Raw genomic sequence first — 19286 nt, forward strand, 5'->3', positions numbered from 1 at the left:
TGTTTCTTGTCTGTCTTTTGTGTTTAGCTTCTGTTTGTCTGTGTTTCTTGTTCAGTGGCTGCTTGGCAGCTTTCAGTTCTGTCTCGTGTTTTTCAGTGTTTGTTCCCTGTTTTAGTGGCTGCTTGCAGCTTCCAGTTCCTACCCTGTCCTGTAAGTCCTGTCGGCCGCCTGCAGCCAGGGGCTCAACTCCTGGGGAAGGGTGGCTAGTGCAGGTGAAGTCTTGCTGTTCCTATCTGAGTTCTGTCTTGTTCCTGGTGTGGGGTAGTTTTGCCTGCCACTGCCACTCCTCGGCAGTGGCCCAAGGGCTCACTAACCTAGTTCCTGCCTGGAAAACGTGACAATAACTTAGGCTTCGTCCACACAGTTTTCTCAGTTGGTACAGACACCTGCTCTACAGGAGGAAATTTGGGCTGTGCTCAGAGAAGCTCTCGTGGCTGCTGTATACACAGTCTATTCAAGCTTACAGGGGTGCTTGCACCAGCTTTGGCCTAGCCTATAAATACATCAGAGACAGTCACAGGAGAGGTCTGAATCCATAGTGTATGGAGTTGCTAAGGGTATTTGGATTTGGTGCCATTAAAAAGCAAAATGGTAACGGCATCTCCTAAAATACTCCTCTTTGTATCCTGATGATCTGAATGACAGATTTGTTTGTGTTTGAGTATAGTGTGGCACATTGAGCATATTAAGTTTACTGTGAAAATCAATCCAGGGTTTTAAACAGCCTCGAAATGTATATTACCCAAGGAACTGGAATACCTTCAAAAGCTTTCTTATAGTCAGTTCATGCTGTCTTGAGATTTCTGCCTTTCTTACCACTGGCCATGATGGTTTTATTCACCATTACTTGGTTATTGGTTCCATGTGCTCTCCTCTTTGCTATTTTGTTTTAGTGCCATGATGTCATTGGAATTTATTGTACTGAACAGCTTGAAGATTGTAAGTAGACAAGTGTAATGGTGTGTATTTCTAAGAGGATATTTGTCTCCCTTAAGGTGTGCTCTACCTGTTAGCTGGACTTGGCTATATCATCAATTGGATTTGTTTTGCCTGGTGTTGGAAGCAATATGTGGAGTGCTCAACTTTGGTTAAAAACAGTTAACATCTGGGTCAGATTTCATCTGTTGTTTCAGGTCATGTCATAGTCTTGCTCCCCCCCCCCCCCCCCCCCCCCAAGCTCACCTATATGCTCAGTAGCTGTTTTGCTACTCAGCTGTACTGTACAGGGTCTATGTTACTTCAGAAATAATATTCTAACTGTACTAATGCTCTTTTTTCCCAGTTCCATCTAAAATTCTTTTGGGTGTCGTCTTAATGTTTTGTTTTAATGTCTTTTTTTTTATCTTACGATTTGTGCTCTTTCAGCAGTTTGAGAATGACTAAATCGAGCAATTTGCCATTCTCTACCAGATTCTAAACAATTTACAATACTCCAAGAAATAATATGAACACACATACAAAACTAAAATACCCACAAAAAAGTTGTTCTTTATGTTTTAATATAACAATTTTGCACTGAATAATGGAGTATAAAAAATAAACAAAATTACTCTGGAAGGCCTGAAGATTCAAGTAGATCTTGAGCTTTCCTACTCCAGCCTCAACAAAACTGGTTTCCTCTGTGTGTTGCAATTTGATGCCCCAGAAGACGCTTTGCTGTAGTGGTACTAGTATCTGAAATTCTCAGAGCTTCAGTTCAGAACGTTGACACATTTTTTTTTCCCATTGGAAAGAAATCAAAGGCAGCATGTCATCCATTTTGACGTGATCAGCTACCACATCATTCAATGGTAGCAGTCCTTTTTAAAAGCAAGCAACCCGTAGAGTCTCCTGCCTGAGAAGGACCTGATAACCTTGGAACCCATTGGTGAGGTTTTTCAAGTGGTCTTGCCAAGTTTTAGAATGGTAGTTCATCAGCTTTAAGGTGGAATTCATCTTGGGTATTTGCAGGATTTAATACCTTTTTTTCTGAAACCCTATGTACAGAGACGCATAGATACTCACCAGTACAGAGGAATGAGAAGCATCTGATCAGATCAACATATGAGGCTTTTAGCATCACAGCAAAAGCCACCTCAGTAGTGATAAGAGCAAGAACATTGTATAGTTCAGGTGCTATTAGTTATTTCAAAGGTGTGATTTGGTTTAATCTATGTATTGAGGAGCCCTTTCAAGAGCTAAGTAATTGCTTAATTGGGGCCTCCTAGGGTTCAAAATTGTTTAGCTCATGAATGTATATACATGCCATTCAACAGTTTTCTTTATCCTGCTTGAATAGTACCTTTTCTCAGATTTGCGTTAATGTAGTTAACATGACTTGCCTGTGTAGTACTTATTGACTGGGCAGTTATGTTTATGGCATCCTGATCACTTTTATTGCTGGCAATTTTGGCTTCCTGAATTAGCGGTTAACAGATGAATCAAATCTGCCCATGGCTCTTCAGTTTTGTAGAAGAATCATCTTAAATCTACAGGTTGGATTGTTGGAATTCAGTATTCATTGTGACTTATATGTTCAGGTGTTTCATTCCTTTGGTCACAAAAACAAAAAAAAAAACTTTTCTAAGTTCTTTGCCAAATAGAACAAATTAACAGAATTGAAGAGAAGCCTAAAATGCTGGAGAAACACTTCTGACGGCTTGTCTTGGATCCATTGATTTTCAAATTGAGTCAAGTAAACAGGCCACTGATTGGGCAAATGTTGCTCCCATAGCTACTCCCTTTTTTTTTTTTTTTTTTTGCAAGTACAATTGTTCATTAAAAAGCAAAAAAATTCTCAAAAACGTAATTTTTGCTAGTGACTGCAAAAAAGTAGTAGGGATTTAATGAGGAGGAGGTCTCTAGAGATTAAAACGGGCATCCTGAAGGTAGAACCAATCTGTGAATTTGGATAATGGTTTTCAAAAAAGATTTACATGATGAAACTATAGGTCTCCCAGGAGGTCTTAACAAACTTTTATGTATTTTAGGAACAGTATAAAACTGAGATACCAGAGGGTACGTTACATTAAAAAATGGAAAGATTATTACAGAGCTGCCTGTTTTGTAACAATCTTAATTCTTGTAACCTAGAAGTAGGATTTTGTTAATTGTGCTTAAGTATCACTGTCCCTCAATTGACTGTAGATTTTTTCATCATAATATTCTTTATTCAGGACAACCACTGCACCATTTTTTTCAGCCCTTCTGACCACTATATTAACAACTGATTGAAGGTTAGCCAGGGCCTGTTCCTTCCTAGTCAAATTTTTAAATCCATAATCTTTTACACGTTCTTCAGTAACATCTTGTATCACTAATTTTTTTTTTTGTATCCGGCGCTTTCCCACTCATGGCAGGCTCAATGCGGCTTAGGTACTTATTTGTACCTGGGGCAATGGAGGGTTAAGTGACTTGCCCAGAGTCACAAGGAGCTGCCTGTGCCTGCAGTGGGAATCGAACCCAGTTCACCACTGTAACCACTAGGCCACTCCTCCACTATCAGTGTCTTAATACCCCAGGAGGTGTCCAAATGGATTTGTTTTTAAAAATAAATCTATCCAATAAAGGTTCTTTATCTGCAAAGAACATACTGAGAGAACATTCTTACAAACCTCTCAAAATCTAACATCTCTAAAGCCTCTCTAAAATCTATTAGGAAATCAACCATCCTTACTGCCAGCAAGGTATTGAATGGGCTTAAAAGCAACGGGACGTTTCCTTTGTTTAATTTATTTATTTAGATTTTGCTCACACCTTTTTCAGTAGTAGCTCAAGGTGAGCTACATTCAGGTACTCTGAATATTTTTCTGTCCCGGGAGGGCTCACAATCTAAGTTTGTACCTGAGGCAATGGAGGGTTAAGTGACTTGCCCAAGATCACAAGGAGCAGCAGTGGGATTTGAACCGGCCACCTCTGGATTGCAAGACCGGTGCTCTAACCACTAGGCCACTCCTCCACATACTTGGACTCTTTACTGCAGGCCATGGGAGAACCTTGTTTCTCTTTTACTGTTTTTAGAACAAGAAACTGATGTATAAAGCACCGAAAAAACCTGGACTACTACAGTGTTTTATACTGAGCTACATCTATCCAATTCATATTTAAGTAGGAGTGCTAGCCTGTTTGCTGGAGCTGCTTTTCATTTTCATACCTGTTGCTCTTCTTAAAATATGCCAGTATCTTAAATGGTGAGGAAAATCACACACCGTTTGTGTTCCCTTATCCTTCTAGGCCAGTGCAGACAAATAGGTTGAGTCCCCCCTACCAGCAGATGGAGGTAGAGATACTGAAATATTTCAGTGACCTCACCAGTATAAGGGTTGGTGCAGCCTGGAATTCTCCATAGTAATATACATCCAGCAGATGGTGTAGATCTGGTCTGGTGCAGCAGGTCCCTTGTGTAGGCCTGATTCCCCAGGGCGCAGTCCATAATCTTTGTCCCTCAAGGCAGAGTCCTTGGGCCTAGGTGCTCCTGGGGTTTGGGCCACAGTCCTTACCCCGGTTGAGTTCAAGAGGTGCTTTGTCGTACACAGTGCCAAGTTCCAGCCCATGGGTTTTAGCTTGGTTAGGCTATTTGCAACGGTCCCTGCAGGGTCCTTGCTGGGGGAGGGGGCAGCAGTGTTCTATCTCTCCCCCCTCCAATGTTTTGATCTCCCCTGCAGCAAATAAAAGAAAAAAGTGGTCTCATTTGGCTTTACATTATCTTCTTATAGTTTTCTGGCTGGTTCTCTGCCAGATCCTAGATTCAGGAGGGAAAATTCTTCGTTAGGGCATGCAAGGCAGTCAGCATTGTGTGATCTAGGGGAACTAGTGACTTAGCATTGCTGCCAGCTCCCTTTTGCCGAAGCTATATTGCCCCACCCTAATTTTAGCCATTCTGGCCTCAGGTGAGCTGATAGAAGTATCACCATTTGCCCAGTCACTCACACTCAGACCATGCAGCCCACAAATCCTCCAAATTTAGCAGAAACAGCAGCCATGTTGCCCTGTAGGGCTCCTGGGAGCCATTTAGATGCAGGCTCTGGTAGAATGTGCATGGCCAAGTCTGCAAATGACAGCCCCAAACTTGAGCAGCTTATCTTTGTCCAGGCACAGGACCCTCAGGAAACCCCTAGCCCTATTTATTTATTTATTGGGATTTAGTAACTGCCTTTATGAACAGATTCACCTAAGGCGGTGTACACCAAGAGACATAGGCAGTCGAGTAGGTATCTGGGCATGGTCCCAGAATCTCTTCTTGCCTGCTCTCCTCCCCCTGGGACCTAGCAGAGGGGCAGTTCTGTAAGAGACCTTCTAAGGCCTTTCTCTTGTATAGGGCTGTCTTCCAGATAGTGCTGGCTGAGTGGAAGGCATCAGTGGATGTACTTTGAGGCACCAGGCTGTTGCAGGTTCTATCCCTTGCCTTGTGAGGACTAGGACAGATTGTTTTGACTCCCCAATGTGAATAATCTGGTCACAGCAGTTTCTGAGAAGACAGTCCCAATGGAAGTGGTCTCTTCCCTTAAGGATGCCCATGACAGGAAGGTGGAACAACTTTTCAAGCAGGCCTTCTGCTCTTTAGCTGTCGGGGTCAAAGGTTTGAACTGTGGGGCCTAAGTAGCCCACACCCTGCTTTGCTGGTTTCAGCAGCTCCAGTAAGCCTCTGAGGTGTCAATTTGAATTGGGGATGGCTGTCCTAGTTGATATTTTATGACTTGGTCCACATATTCTCACAGTTGGCCTCTAGGATCGTTGCCCCAGCCCTGGAGGATTTGTATCTGAGGCAGTGGGAGGCTGATGCAGTCTCTAAGGCATGTCTGAGCAAGCTGCTGTTTCGGGGCCACTTGTTTGGGGAAGATGTGGACAAACTGACAAACTTGGACAAGGCCTGGCTTCAGAGGTTCCTGGAGGATCACTTTTATATACAGCTCCTTGCACCTTTGGGGGAGGGGGTAACTTTAGGTTGAGGCAGGGACTGTGTTTGCTTTTTCTTTGACAGGTGTCCTGAAGCCAGTCAACTTTCACAATCAGAAGAGGTTGCACTGGTAAGGGACCCCAGTGAGTCTGTGAGGCCCCATATTTGTACAAGTGGGAGACGGATTCTGTTCCACCACAGGCTGGAATACATTACCTCCACCTCCATTGGCTTCTGGAGGTGGTGTACCAGGAATATACCCTGGAATTCACTGAACCTGTTTGATGTCTTTATGGTGTCCCCCCTGCAGTGGCGTTCCCTTCAGCTGTTACAGCTGGAAGTGGTGGAGCCTGTAATCCCATCAGGAGTGGGGTTGCTTCTAGCTATTTCGTGGTCCCCAAGAAAGGTGGCTCTTACAGGCCTGTCTTGGATATCAAGGGGATCAGTGCTTCCCTCCAAGTTCTGCATTTCTATATGGAAACTGTACTGTTGATGATTTCTTTGGTCTGTCTGCTTAGCTACACATTGCTGTCTGGGAGCTCAACAAATGCTTCATGTGTTTGAGCTTTGGAAAATGTCTGGCCAAAAATGCAGAAAAGTTCAAAGCTCTCCCCTTTGGCCTGGCAATAGCATCCCAGACCATGGCAATGCATTTCTGCAGATAGGGCATATGGGTGTTTCTGTACCTGGATGATTGGCTGATCCCAGTTGACTTGATGTGAACTTAGTCAGCCATGGCAGAGGTGATTCGGCACCTCAATTGCCAGGCATGGCTGGTAAATTATGCTGAGTCAGTTTTCTGTTATCCCACCACCCCCCCCCCGCCCCAACTCAAGAGCTGGAATACCTTTTGACTTTGATTCAGTACCAGATAAGGAGCTGTGTACCTTATCAAAGAACACTTCCTGAAGCCGTAGGTCCAGAAGCAGGAGCTATGTGCACAGGAGTCTCCTTTGACCTGTTACTAGCTGCAACTCCTTAGTTCATGAAGCAACTCGAAGTGGTGCCGTGGGCAAGAACTCATGTGTGTCCACTGTAGCAGGCGATATTCTCTTAATTGGCAACTCGGCTCAAGGCATTTGATCTTCAACTCCCACTTCTGGTGAGAGTGACCTGGTAGGTGGATCATTCCCCATCTTCTCAAAGGGCTGCCCGAGTAGGTAATGCTAACTACTAATTTGAGCTGTCAGGGTTTTGGGGGGGGGGGGGGGGGGCACTGCATGGTTCGTATTGCACAAGGTCTGTGGTCCTGGTTGGAATTTCCACAGATGTTGTTCTGAATCTTGAAATGAGCAAGCTAAAACATACTAATACTATAATCTAATATAATCCTTAGTATATTCCAAAGCGTGTGTTTTTTTTTTTTCTACTTGGAGGAAAAGCCTCACGTGTCGTGATGTATCTCTGAAATTCACAGTTATACTGTCAGTTGTTCACAGAGTACTCACTTGCATCATGGACATAAAAACACAATTGAATAGATGAGTAAGAGCAGCAAACAGTCTCGTATCCACGGACCCTGAAGAAGGACCAAAAACTCTGGCCACAGTTGGCCGTAGACAGCACACAACTGTGCGACTGCTCAGATAAGTCAAACTAGTTAAACGATATACTTACCTCTGAGAGAGTGGTTAAAATTTATGACAGAACTAATTAAAATAAACACACTGGAGGTTTTTATGCCAATGATGCAATGTGAGTACTCCGTGAACAACTGACAGTATAACTGAATTTCAGAGATACATCATGACATGTAAGGCTTTTCCTCCAAGCAGGAAAAAAACCCACACACTTTGGAATATACTAAAGATTATGGAATTTCCATAACCCATCAATCACCTAGAGGTGACATCCATTTGATTTTTGGGACTGCAGGGGCTTATGGGGAGGGGGAAAAGCATATGTCAGACAGTACCCCAAATCCCTTTTCTGCCTATTGTTGGTTTCAGCAGAAAGGCTACAGCCATGGTTTCGGCCAAAGCTGACCATGTGTTTTCAGTGGAAGTCGAAAATTTGTGCTGTCCTGCTTAACTCACTCTCATCTCCAAACAGGAATTGCCTCCCCCCCTCCCCCCAGCCCACCTGTAGATGCCCCACTTGGGCCTATGGCTTATCTTACAAACCCTGGTGGTCTAGGGGTATAGTCTATGCTTGCTCTACTCTCAAAGTGGCTGCCATGACCGATGATTAATATTGCTAACTGTCCCCTATGTGTAGTCATGGATTTATCTAAGGCCTTTCTCTTGTATAGGGCTGTCTTTCAGATAGTGCTGGCTGAGTGGAAGGCATCAAAACATCTGGCTACCATGTAAAACATTTAAAATGACATGGTCACCCAGAAAGGTACACCCTCATTTCAGAAGGCGAAACACGCAAGTTTTATATTGAGGACTAAGGGACAGAGGGTGCTCATAAGTACATAAGTAGTGCCATACTGGGAAAGACCAAAGGTCCATCTAGCCCAGCATCCTGTCACCGACAGTGGCCAATCCAGGTCAAGGGCACCTGGCACGCTCCCCAAACGTAAAAACATTCCAGACAAGTTATACCTAAAAATGCGGAATTTTTCCAAGTCCATTTAATAGCGGTCTATGGACTTGTCCTTTAGGAATCTATCTAACCCCTTTTTAAACTCCGTCAAGCTAACCGCCCGTACCACGTTCTCCGGAAACGAATTCCAGAGTCTAATTACACGTTGGGTGAAGAAAAATTTTCTCCGATTCGTTTTAAATTTACCACACTGTAGCTTCAACTCATGCCCTCTAGTCCTATTATTTTTGGATAGCGTGAACAGTCGCTTCACATCCACCCGATCCATTCCACTCATTATTTTATACACTTCTATCATATCTCCCCTCAGCCGTCTCTTCTCCAAGCTGAAAAGCCCTAGCCTTCTCAGCCTCTCTTCATAGGAAAGTCGTCCCATCCCCACTATCATTTTCGTCGCCCTTCGCTGTACCTTTTCCAATTCTACTATATCTTTTTTGAGATACGGAGACCAGTACTGAACACAATACTCCAGGTGCGGTCGCACCATGGAGCGATACAACGGCATTATAACATCCGCACACCTGGACTCCATACCCTTCCTAATAACACCCAACATTCTATTTGCTTTCCTAGCCGCAGCAGCACACTGAGCAGAAGGTTTCAGCGTATCATCGACGACGACACCCAGATCCCTTTCTTGATCCGTAACTCCTAACGCGGAACCTTGCAAGACGTAGCTATAATTCGGGTTCCTCTTACCCACATGCATCACTTTGCACTTGTCAACATTGAACTTCATCTGCCACTTGCACGCCCATTCTCCCAGTCTCGCAAGGTCCTCCTGTAATCGTTCACATTCCTCCTGCGACTTGACGACCCTGAATAATTTTGTGTCATCGGCGAATTTAATTACCTCACTAGTTATTCCCATCTCTAGGTCATTTATAAATACATTAAAAAGCAACGGACCCAGCACAGACCCCTGCGGGACCCCACTAACTACCCTCCTCCACTGAGAATACTGGCCACGCAATCCTACTCTCTGCTTCCTATCTTTCAACCAGTTCTTAATCCATAATAATACCCTACCTCCGATTCCATGACTCTGCAATTTCTTCAGGAGTCTTTTGTGCGGCACTTTGTCAAACGCCTTCTGAAAATCCAGATATACAATATCAACCGGCTCCCCATTGTCCACATGTTTGCTTACCCCCTCAAAAAAATGCATTAGATTGGTGAGGCAAGACTTCCCTTCACTAAATCCGTGCTGACTTTGTCTCATCAGTCCATGTTTTTGTATATGCTCTGCAATTTTATTCTTAATAATAGCCTCCACCATCTTGCCCGGCACCGACGTCAGACTCACCGGTCTATAATTTCCCGGATCTCCTCTGGAACCCTTCTTAAAAATCGGAGTAACATTGGCTACCCTCCAGTCTTCCGGTACTACACTCGATTTTAGGGACAGATTGCATATTTCTAACAGTAGCTCCGCAAGTTCATTTTTTAGTTCTATTAATACTCTGGGATGAATACCATCAGGTCCCGGTGATTTACTACTCTTCAGCTTGCTGAACTGACCCATTACATCCTCCAAGGTTACAGAGAATTTGTTTAGTTTCTCCGACTCCCCCGCTTCAAATATTCTTTCCGGCACCGGTGTCCCCCCCAAATCCTCCTCGGTGAAGACCGAAGCAAAGAATTCATTTAATTTCTCCGCTACGGCTTTGTCCTCCCTGATCGCCCCTTTAACACCATTTTCGTCCAGCGGCCCAACCGACTCTTTGGCCGGTTTCCTGCTTTTAATGTATCTAAAAAAATTTTTACTATGTATTTTTGCTTCCAACGCTAATTTCTTCTCAAAGTCCTTTTTTGCCCTCCTTATCTCCGCTTTGCATTTGGCTTGGCATTCCTTATGATCTATCCTGTTACTTTCAGTTGGTTCTCTTCTCCACTTTCTGAAGGATTGTTTTTTGGCTCTAATGACTTCCTTTATCTTACTGTTTAGCCACGCCGGCTGACGTTTAGTCTTTTTTCCCTTTTTTCTAATACGTGGAATATATTTGTCCTGAACCTCCAGGATGGTGTTTTTAAACAGCATCCACGCCTGACGCAAGTTTTTTACTCTGCGAGCTGCTCCTTTCAGTCTTTTTTTCACCATTTTTCTCATTTTGTCGTAATCACCTTTTCTATAGTTAAACGCTAGCGTACTTGATTTCCTAGTTTCACTTCCTTCAATGCCAATATCAAAACCGATCATATTATGATCACTGTTATCAAGCGGCCCTCGTACCGTTACCCCCTGCACTAGATCATGAGCACCACTAAGGACTAAGTCTAGTATTTTTCCTTCTCTTGTCGGCTCCTGAACTAGCTGTTCCATGAAGCTGTCCTTGATTTCATCAAGAAATCTTATGTCCCTTGCGTGTACAGATGTTACATTAACCCAGTCTATATGCGGGTAATTGAAATCCCCCATTATTATTGTGTTGCCCAGTTTGTTTGCGTCCCTGATTTCCTTTAACATTTCCGCATCCGTCTGTTCGTCCTGCCCAGGCGGACGGTAGTACACTCCTATCACTATCCTTTTCCCCTTTGCACATGGAATTTCAATCCACAGTGATTCCAAGGAGTGTTTTGTTTCCTGCAGAATTTTCAATCTATTTGATTCAAGGCTCTCGTTAATATACAATGCTACCCCTCCACCAATCCGATTCACCCTATCACTACGATATAATTTGTACCCCGGTATGACAGTGTCCCACTGGTTATCCTCCTTCCACCAGGTCTCAGAGATGCCTATTATATCTAATTTCTCATTTAGTGCAATATATTCTAACTCCCCCATCTTAGTTCTTAGGCTCCTGGCATTCGCATATAGACATTTCAAACTATGTTTGTTGTTCCTAAGTACATCATGCTTAGTACTTGACAGTATTAATTGGCAATCTTTTGTCTGATTTTTATTGTTATTTAAGGATACCCGATCTACTACAATCTCTTTTGCAACCTCACTATCAGGATACTCTATCTTCCCTGTTATGGTGATATCTTTGAAAGATACCTTATCCCGAACCATGCTCTTTTGAGCGACTGTCGGCCTTCCCCCCATTTCTAGTTTAAAAGCTGCTCTATCTCCTTCTTAAACGCCGATGCCAGCAGCCTGGTCCCACTCTGGTTAAGATGGAGCCCATCCTTTCGGAATAGGCTCCCCCTTCCCCAGAATGTTGCCCAGTTCCTAACAAATCTAAAGCCCTCCTCCCTGCACCATCGTTTCATCCACGCATTGAGACTCTGGAGCTCTGCCTGTCTCTTGGGCCCTGCGCGTGGCACAGGTAGCATTTCAGAAAATGCTACCCTGGAGGATCTGGATTTCAGCTTTCTACCTAAGAGCCTAAATTTTGCTTCCAGAACCTCTCTCCCACATTTTCCTATGTCATTAGTACCCACATGTACCAAGACAGCCGTCTCCTCCCCAGCACTATATAAAATCCTATCTAGGTGACGCGTGAGGTCCGTCACCTTCGCACCAGGCAGGCAAGTCACCAGGCGATCCTCACGTCCACCAGCCACCCAGCTATCTATATGCCTAATGATCGAATCACCAAGTACAACAGCTGTCCTAACCTTTCCCTCCCGGGCAATATTTGGAGATATATCCTCGGTGCGAAAGGATAGTACATCCCCTGGTGGGCAGGTCCTGGCTACAGGAGTACTTCCTACTTCACCAGGGTGATGCTCTCCTTCTAGGAGACCTCCCTCCTCCAAGGTAGCACAGGGGCTACCTGACTGGAGGTGGGACTTCTCTACAACATCCCTGTAGGTCTCCTCTATGTACCTCTCTGTCTCCCTCAGCTCCATCAAGTCTGCTACTCTAGCCTCAAGAGAACGGACACGTTCTCTGAGAGCTAGGAGCTCTTTGCATCGGGCACACACATATGACACCTCACCAATTGGGAGATAATCATACATGTGACACTCAATGCAAAAGACTGGATAGCACCCCTCTCGCTGCTGGACTGCTGACTCCATCTTAGTGTTTTTTGAGTTTTTCCGTAATTTAAAACTTGCTAAAGTATTAAGGATATCAGCCTATCACTAACTTACAGTTCCTCCTTTAAACTCCAATCTTCAAGTTCCGAAAGCACAAGCAAAATTTGTTCACTTACCAGAGAAATATCCTCTTCTCCCAGAACTTATTAGAAGGAAAGCTGGGCACCTCTCAACCAATTGACCTGTGTCTTCATCTCCCTTTTCTACAGCGGGACGCTGCAGTTTTCTTTTTGTCAGAAAAAAGTTATACTTTGCAAAGTCTTTTTTTTTTTTTTTTTTTTAAAGCCAGATATTCTTCTTCAAAACAGGCAGTCTCTTGGGTTTCTTCATGATCAACATGGAGTTCAGTGACTTATCCACAGGTCTGGGAAGTGAACTCCAGTTGGGAATTCTTCACTTTGTCTCCTAAAGCCCCAAAGGTGGGCTCTGTGCCTCTTACCTATATAAGTAAATAATTTTTCCTTCCAGTTGAACTTACTGAAACTCCAAGGAAATTTTGTTTGACCATGGTCAATAGACATGTATTCAAATAAAGTAGAATTGAGGGAAAAGATTGCATGAAGAAATAGCCAGCTAGTCTTAGCTGTCTGTTTAATAAACACTGCTTTTGAGAACAGTATATGAGTATCTAGTGTTGGAAGATTCATCCTTCAACCCTATTTTTCCTGTTGGCTCTGAGAATTTTGTAGTGGTCATTTGTTCCTCTACTATGGTGGCTATGTTGTGAAGAAATAGTCTGCATCCTGTTATCAGAATTTCCTAGTGGAATTTATCAACATAATTTTAAGTGTCTTGTACAAGCAAACTTCTCTGGTGCCTCAGGTAAGGGTTTTATTTCTGAATAGACGTGTTAAATGTTTTGCTTTTGAACTAAGCTACTTCAGTTTGTTGAAGTTCACTTGTAGCCTTAAAAACTAGATTTGATTCTTCTGTACATAGAGGAAGATGTTAGATTAGTATGTGTTCAGTTTGTTTTCAGTTTGCTAATACTGTTTTCTCTCTTTTTTTTTATTTTTTATTTAGATGATAAGCTGTTAATTGACAGAGTCATGCATGCTGGAGTGATAAGTCCTGAAGATCATTGGACACCTATGCAGCTAAATGGACACGTAGCCCATTTTGATTTCAAAATACGAGTGAAATGTGATGAGAATTACTATGGCACCTTATGCAATAAATTTTGCAGACCCCTAAATAACTTTATTGGTCATTATACTTGTGACCAGTATGGAAACAAGGCTTGCATGGAGGGCTGGATGGGAGAAGAATGTAAACAAGGTAACTTTTTAATTTTTAATTTTTTTTTTTTTTTTTTAACTTTTTTAGTTTTAGGACAGGTTGTATGTTTTGGCAATTTTCTGTCAGGATGTTTCTGAAATTATGCCTAGTTTGCAAGAAATTACATTTTATGAAGTATGTACTCTACTATAACAGATAAATCTAGTTTCAAGGTTAATGAAGCTTATCTTGGGCCTTAGAGGACAGAAAAGTTTGTAATAAACCTTATGATAATATCCCATTGCTTTTGTATTGCTGGTGCATTTTTATAGTTATGAAAAAGTATCTCCACAAGATAGGTTGCATGTCCATGCTCAATGTTTCCAATCTGAGTCTATGAAGATTAGAGTTAACCAGTCTTTCTTGGTTTGCAGTTCTTTGCTCACAGTACTACATTGGTAGTCTTAGTGCTGTAGTCTCACACCATAACTACTGTGTGTTTGTTTTAGTATGTAATATCACTTTAAATCAAATGGACTCAACCACTAAACCAAAGAAAATAATTTCAATACCTACTCAGTGGGTGTTACACCGTGGTGCTCACTAATTATTGTAATTAAAGGAAGAAAGCCTCTGTATGTCCCCGGTCACTATTGCAATGTCGTGTGACTTTCAAGGACTGAATTCTTCATCGGCTCAAAATCTCAATTTTATTGTTAAATGTTTGTATATTTTTTAAACTTTATATCCATTTTTCATTTCCATATCAATTTCTAGCCACGGTGCCTTTCTGGTGGCAGCCCTGGTTTATTGAAATCTGTTTTGGAATTTTTCTTTAGGGTTTTAATTTATCCCTTTTTTATTTCTGTTGAATTTTGCCTACATCATGTTAAGGGGGTAAAAGCTTTACAAGCTAATGGCACTGATAACAGCACTTAACAAGCAATAATGAACACTAATTAGAATTTATGTGCAGAGCTCACTAAACGTATTCTGTAATGAAGTGTGCCTAACTTCTAATGCATGCAGGCAGAAAGGGGCATGGTTATAGGTGGGGGAGTGGGCGTTCTGATATAGATATATATAGATAGCCCAGTGCGCGTAAATCTACGTGCTTGGATTTATGCCACACCATGTTTTAATTGGTCTAAACCAGGGGTAGGCAACTCCGGTCCTCGAGAGCTGCAGGCAGGTCAGCATTTTCAGGATAACCACAATGAATATGCAGGAGAGAGATTTGCAAGCACTGCCTCCATAGTATGCAAATCTACTTGAAGCACCTATGTATTCTTTTCTTCGCTTGTATTGAGAAATGTGCATCTGTGGATGTGACATTTGGAAGAAGAGATCAGGAAACCATTTATCCCACCCCCAAAAAACGCTTGTCAAGCAAGTCCCTGCCCTAGTACTGCAGCCTTTGGGCTACACTTGGTGGTCAAGTGTCTTAAATGTACAAATGAACAAAAAATATTGTAATTTGGGTGATTTTGCTTTTGTTAGCAGTTTTCACAAATGAATTTGACTGATAGCCAGAATGAGCTAGGATGGATTGGTTACTTTTCCATTTTCCAGTGTTTTCTTGTAGAGCAGGTCAAGTTGAAACCATATAGTTTTTGGAGCTTACGTTAGTTGCATACATTTCAAGAATTATACATTCAGATATTAGCTGTTGTGATGCCGGAATTGAATGGTGCATCTGTCTTTTTGTCTTTTTTTTTTAACAGCTGTGTGCAAGCAAGGTTGTGATTTACTCCACGGGGGCTGCAGTGAACCTGGGGAGTGCAAGTAAGTATGTTTTCATTGATACTATTTGCAAGGAGGAAGACATTGGTGTACAGTGTTCGCGCACACAAACTTAATTATGAAGACACAGCAAAGATCTTCCCCCCCCCCCCCACCCCCCCTAGGGTTTTTTGTCAAACAGCTTCCTTATGCCTCTTTTAGGGGCCCTTTTACTAAGTCGTGGTAAAAAGTGCCCAGTGGTAGTGTAGGCACGTGTATTGGGTGTGCGTTGGTTCAGTTTTTACCCCATCTACAAAAAAGGGCTTTTTTAATGGGATGGGAAAAGGGCTTGTGGTAAAAATGAAACCAATGCACACCCAAAGCTATCCTGAGCCCTTAACGCCACCCATTGATCTAGTGGTAAAGGCTCCCGCGCTACAGATGCGGTGACCGATCGGCACGCGCTAAGTGCCGATAAGTGCTGATTACTGCCTGAACTGGCGCACATAGGAGGAAATAAATCATCCACATGTTATGGGTTCGCACCAAATCTGAAATTACTGCTAGGAGGGCGTGCTGACCTGGTGGTAGTCTCATTTGGGTGCAGGTTGCACACACACAGAATCTACCGTGGCTTAGTAAAAGGGCCCCTTAGACTTTTGTTTCAATTATAATTTGACCCTACTAGGATGCTAAGGCACCATGAACTTTCATTTGTATCTGCCTCAGGGTTTTAACCCATCTTTAACCTGGCAAAGCCTTAAAACAGCCATTGTAGCATTCCTAAACTTGTCATGTCCTGATGCTAGCTGTCCCCCAGATTCTGTATAGGTTGCCCAAACTTGAGCATGGATCCCAGATCTGTTTGTCAGCTAATTAGTCAATTAGGAGTGGCCTAGTGGTTAGGGTGGTGGACTTTGGTCCTGAGGAACTGAGTTCAATTCCCACTTCAGGCACAGGCAGCTCCTTGTGACGCTGGGCAAGTCACTTAACCCTCCATTGCCCCGTGTAAGCCGCATTGAGCCTGCCATGAGTGGGAAAGCGCAGGGTACAAATGTAACAAAAAAAATTAGTTGCTAAAATCAGTTATTAAAATTAAGAAGCACTTCCATAGTGTCCCACAGATCAATCCAGAGATGAGTGGGTTATGTCCCCTTACCAGCAGGTGGAGATAGAGAGAACTTAGGAGTCTTACTATATGTGGACATGTGCAGCCACTTTAATCTCGGTATTCTCTCTATCTCAGCAGGTGGATGGACATATCCTGTGCAGCTCTCTGGATTGGGATTTGCTCCTATCCTATTCCCTCAGGTTTAGTTGAGCTAGGGGTTCGTAGCCATGTTGGGCCAGTAAGGGGTACACCTGGTGGTGCCAGGTTCCCCCCCCCCCCCCCCCACCCCTTCCCTGTCTCCAAGCTTGGCTCTAGTTTTCTGCTTCTCCCTGACACTCCTGCCTCTGAAAAAAAAAAATAGTAGCAGAGATATAGTAAATAATGGCATTTCAGCTCTGTGCTGGACACAACAGCGGTTGGTATTTTCCTCCCTTTGGCCTCTGTTTTCTGCATTCTTATAAGGTGAGTGCCATTTCCTTCTTTTACCGTTGGGAGCTGTTCGTTCAGTTTATTTGCCTCGCGTGGCCCTGAGCACGGATGTGTTTTATTTCTCTGTTTGGGCGCTAGCAGGGAAACGTTATTTCAGTGCTCCGTTTGTACTTGACCAGACCGCGCTGTAGTTTTGGCGGATTCTCGCCGTCACTGACGCCATCTTATGCTGGGGCTTACTGCTTAGTGCTGCGCCTTCAGGCACTTTTCAGTTTCGTGGGTCAGGCTGGCCTTTGGTATCCCCGGAAGCGCGCTCAGAGTACTGGCGGAGGTGCTTGGGCTCAGGGTAGTAGGACTTATTTCCAACCCGATATCTGCTCGTCGGCTGAGCCCGGCGAGGGGGGAGGGGAACATTTGTTGTACCCCACATTTTTTTTTTTCTCGGTGAACTCTGGGTTTCTTGAGTGTTTAGCTTGGTCCTATTTCATGTGACAATTGCTTTTCTTCCGCTGTGTAACAGTTGCAGTGAGGGCATTTCGGGGGCTGCACCTCATTTTCCTCGCGGGACAGCTTGGGTCACTGGTAACTTAGCTGGTTTCCTCGTTTAGGAACAGCATTTTTTTTTTTAGCATCAGGGGAACGTTATTAGTACTTCTCTTCATAAAATAGTATTTACTGCTATTTTTTGCTGTCTGGATTTGCCTGCACTAGGTTCTCACTACTTCCTTGGTATTGTGCAGGTCCCCGGCTCTTCTTACAGTGTGGTAATGGGGCACTTTTAAACCCACTTTCTGCTGCTGGGTTGGCTCAGAATACCTCTCCTATGGGCTATGTGTAGCATTGGATAGGTTCCTCTTTTGTATGTTGCATGTCTGTAGTGGGTGAGGTCTTATTTTCCCTCAGGTTCCCTCACTTGCTAGCTTTGGTAGCGCAGCTAGCATGTTTAGCTACATAAGTTCATAGGTATTGCCATACTGGGACAGCCAAGGGCCTGCAAGCCCAGCCTACTGTTTCCAGCAGTGGCCAATCCAGGTCTTGCATATCTGGCAAATATATTTAAAAAAATTATGCTCTTGTTGACCCCATGGTGCTGGAAGATCTGTTGTTTTTTGGCTGCAGCTAAGGCTTTCCTCTCATAGTTCTCCTGGTTGCCATGGTAATCATGCCTCTAGAGGCTTACATGGCAGTTCTGTTTTTTCTTTCCCTCCTGTGGTTTTCAGGTGCACATCTGCTTTACTCCGCTCTGATTCCTGGATAGGTTTTTCTTCTCTGTTTTCTGTGTGCAGTTTATTCCATGGCTATCACAGCTTTATGAGCGTTGATTTTTCTCCTTCTCTGGACGTTGAGCCTTGTTCAAGCCTGTAGACATGGAGGCCTGCTTGGTTTCTCAGGGCTTCGAGGGTATTTTATGTGGGCTTTGCTCAGTCTCCGGATGTTGTTCTCTGTTCTGTTTTTCAGGCTTCTTGCTTTCTCCTTTTCCGGATTTTTCCGCAGGCTGCATGCTAGCATTCCTGTGTCTGCGGTAGTCAGCGTTTTGGTGCCCTGGGTGTCCGCAGCACTTTGCTTAGTAAGGGTCTGCTTGGACAGGCTTTGGTCTGGTGGGTACGCCTTATTTGCTGGGGCTGGACTTCCCGATAGTGGCATTTGCCAGCCTTCTGGTAGGCTGCATCTTACAAGTTTTCTTTTGTGCTGCAGATGAGTTTCTGCCTCATGTAATTTCTGGCTTCCTTAGTTTCCACCTTTGGGGGTGGTCTGGTAGGCTGCGCAGGGGAACTTTGTGTCTGAGTGGCATGGTAACTGTTGCTTTGTTCTCTGCTCTGTGCCCCAAGTTGCTCAGTATGGTTCAGTCTTGGGTCATGGAGACTTGTGCCATTTTGGACATCGTGCCATGTGTCGTCTTCGACTTTCACACCTTGCCCCATCTGGGGGTGTCTGGCCTTGCCCCGTTTAGGGGTGTCAGACCCTGCTCCTGTCTGTCGGCATCTGTTTAGTTTTCTCAGGACTGCGCGACTGGTGCTGTTTGCTCTCTAGTCCTTGTATCTGGCTCCATCTAGGAATTGCACATCTCTTGGATGTCGAGCTTGGTTGCGGCTCGGGGCCTCGTATCTGGCTCTGTTGCAGAACATAAGTAGACAATAGTAGGAGGATTACCATACAGGACTCCAAGATGTAAGATCACCAAACATATAAAGAGGAATCCAATAAAATTTATATGGAAATATAATATTTGATTTTAACAAAATATTTCTAAAAAGCAAGGAAAAGACCTCAAAACGCCCGACCGCTTACTTTGTTTTCAGCGGCTTTAACTGGGGCCGTGGTGTTCATCACTGGTCATAAAAACCTTGCGTGGAAAGAATTATTTTAACTTTAATTTATTTCCAAATA

The 19286-nt window shown here is 43.6% G+C and overlaps 1 protein-coding gene across 2 annotated transcripts in view; it reads left to right on the forward strand.

The window, feature by feature from the left end:
• Positions 1 to 19286, forward strand: part of JAG2 (jagged canonical Notch ligand 2) — a 328883-nt gene that overhangs the window by 145957 nt on the left and 163640 nt on the right. For both annotated transcript variants that reach the window (XM_030213667.1, XM_030213668.1), the window contains exons 4-5: positions 13442 to 13696; positions 15361 to 15421. In XM_030213667.1, coding sequence (XP_030069527.1) covers positions 13442 to 13696; positions 15361 to 15421 — 316 coding nt within the window. The remainder of the gene's footprint in view (positions 1 to 13441; positions 13697 to 15360; positions 15422 to 19286) is intronic.

The sequence above is a fragment of the Microcaecilia unicolor genome, chromosome 9, assembly GCF_901765095.1.
Source record: "Microcaecilia unicolor chromosome 9, aMicUni1.1, whole genome shotgun sequence".
Lineage (NCBI taxonomy): Eukaryota > Metazoa > Chordata > Amphibia > Gymnophiona > Siphonopidae > Microcaecilia > Microcaecilia unicolor.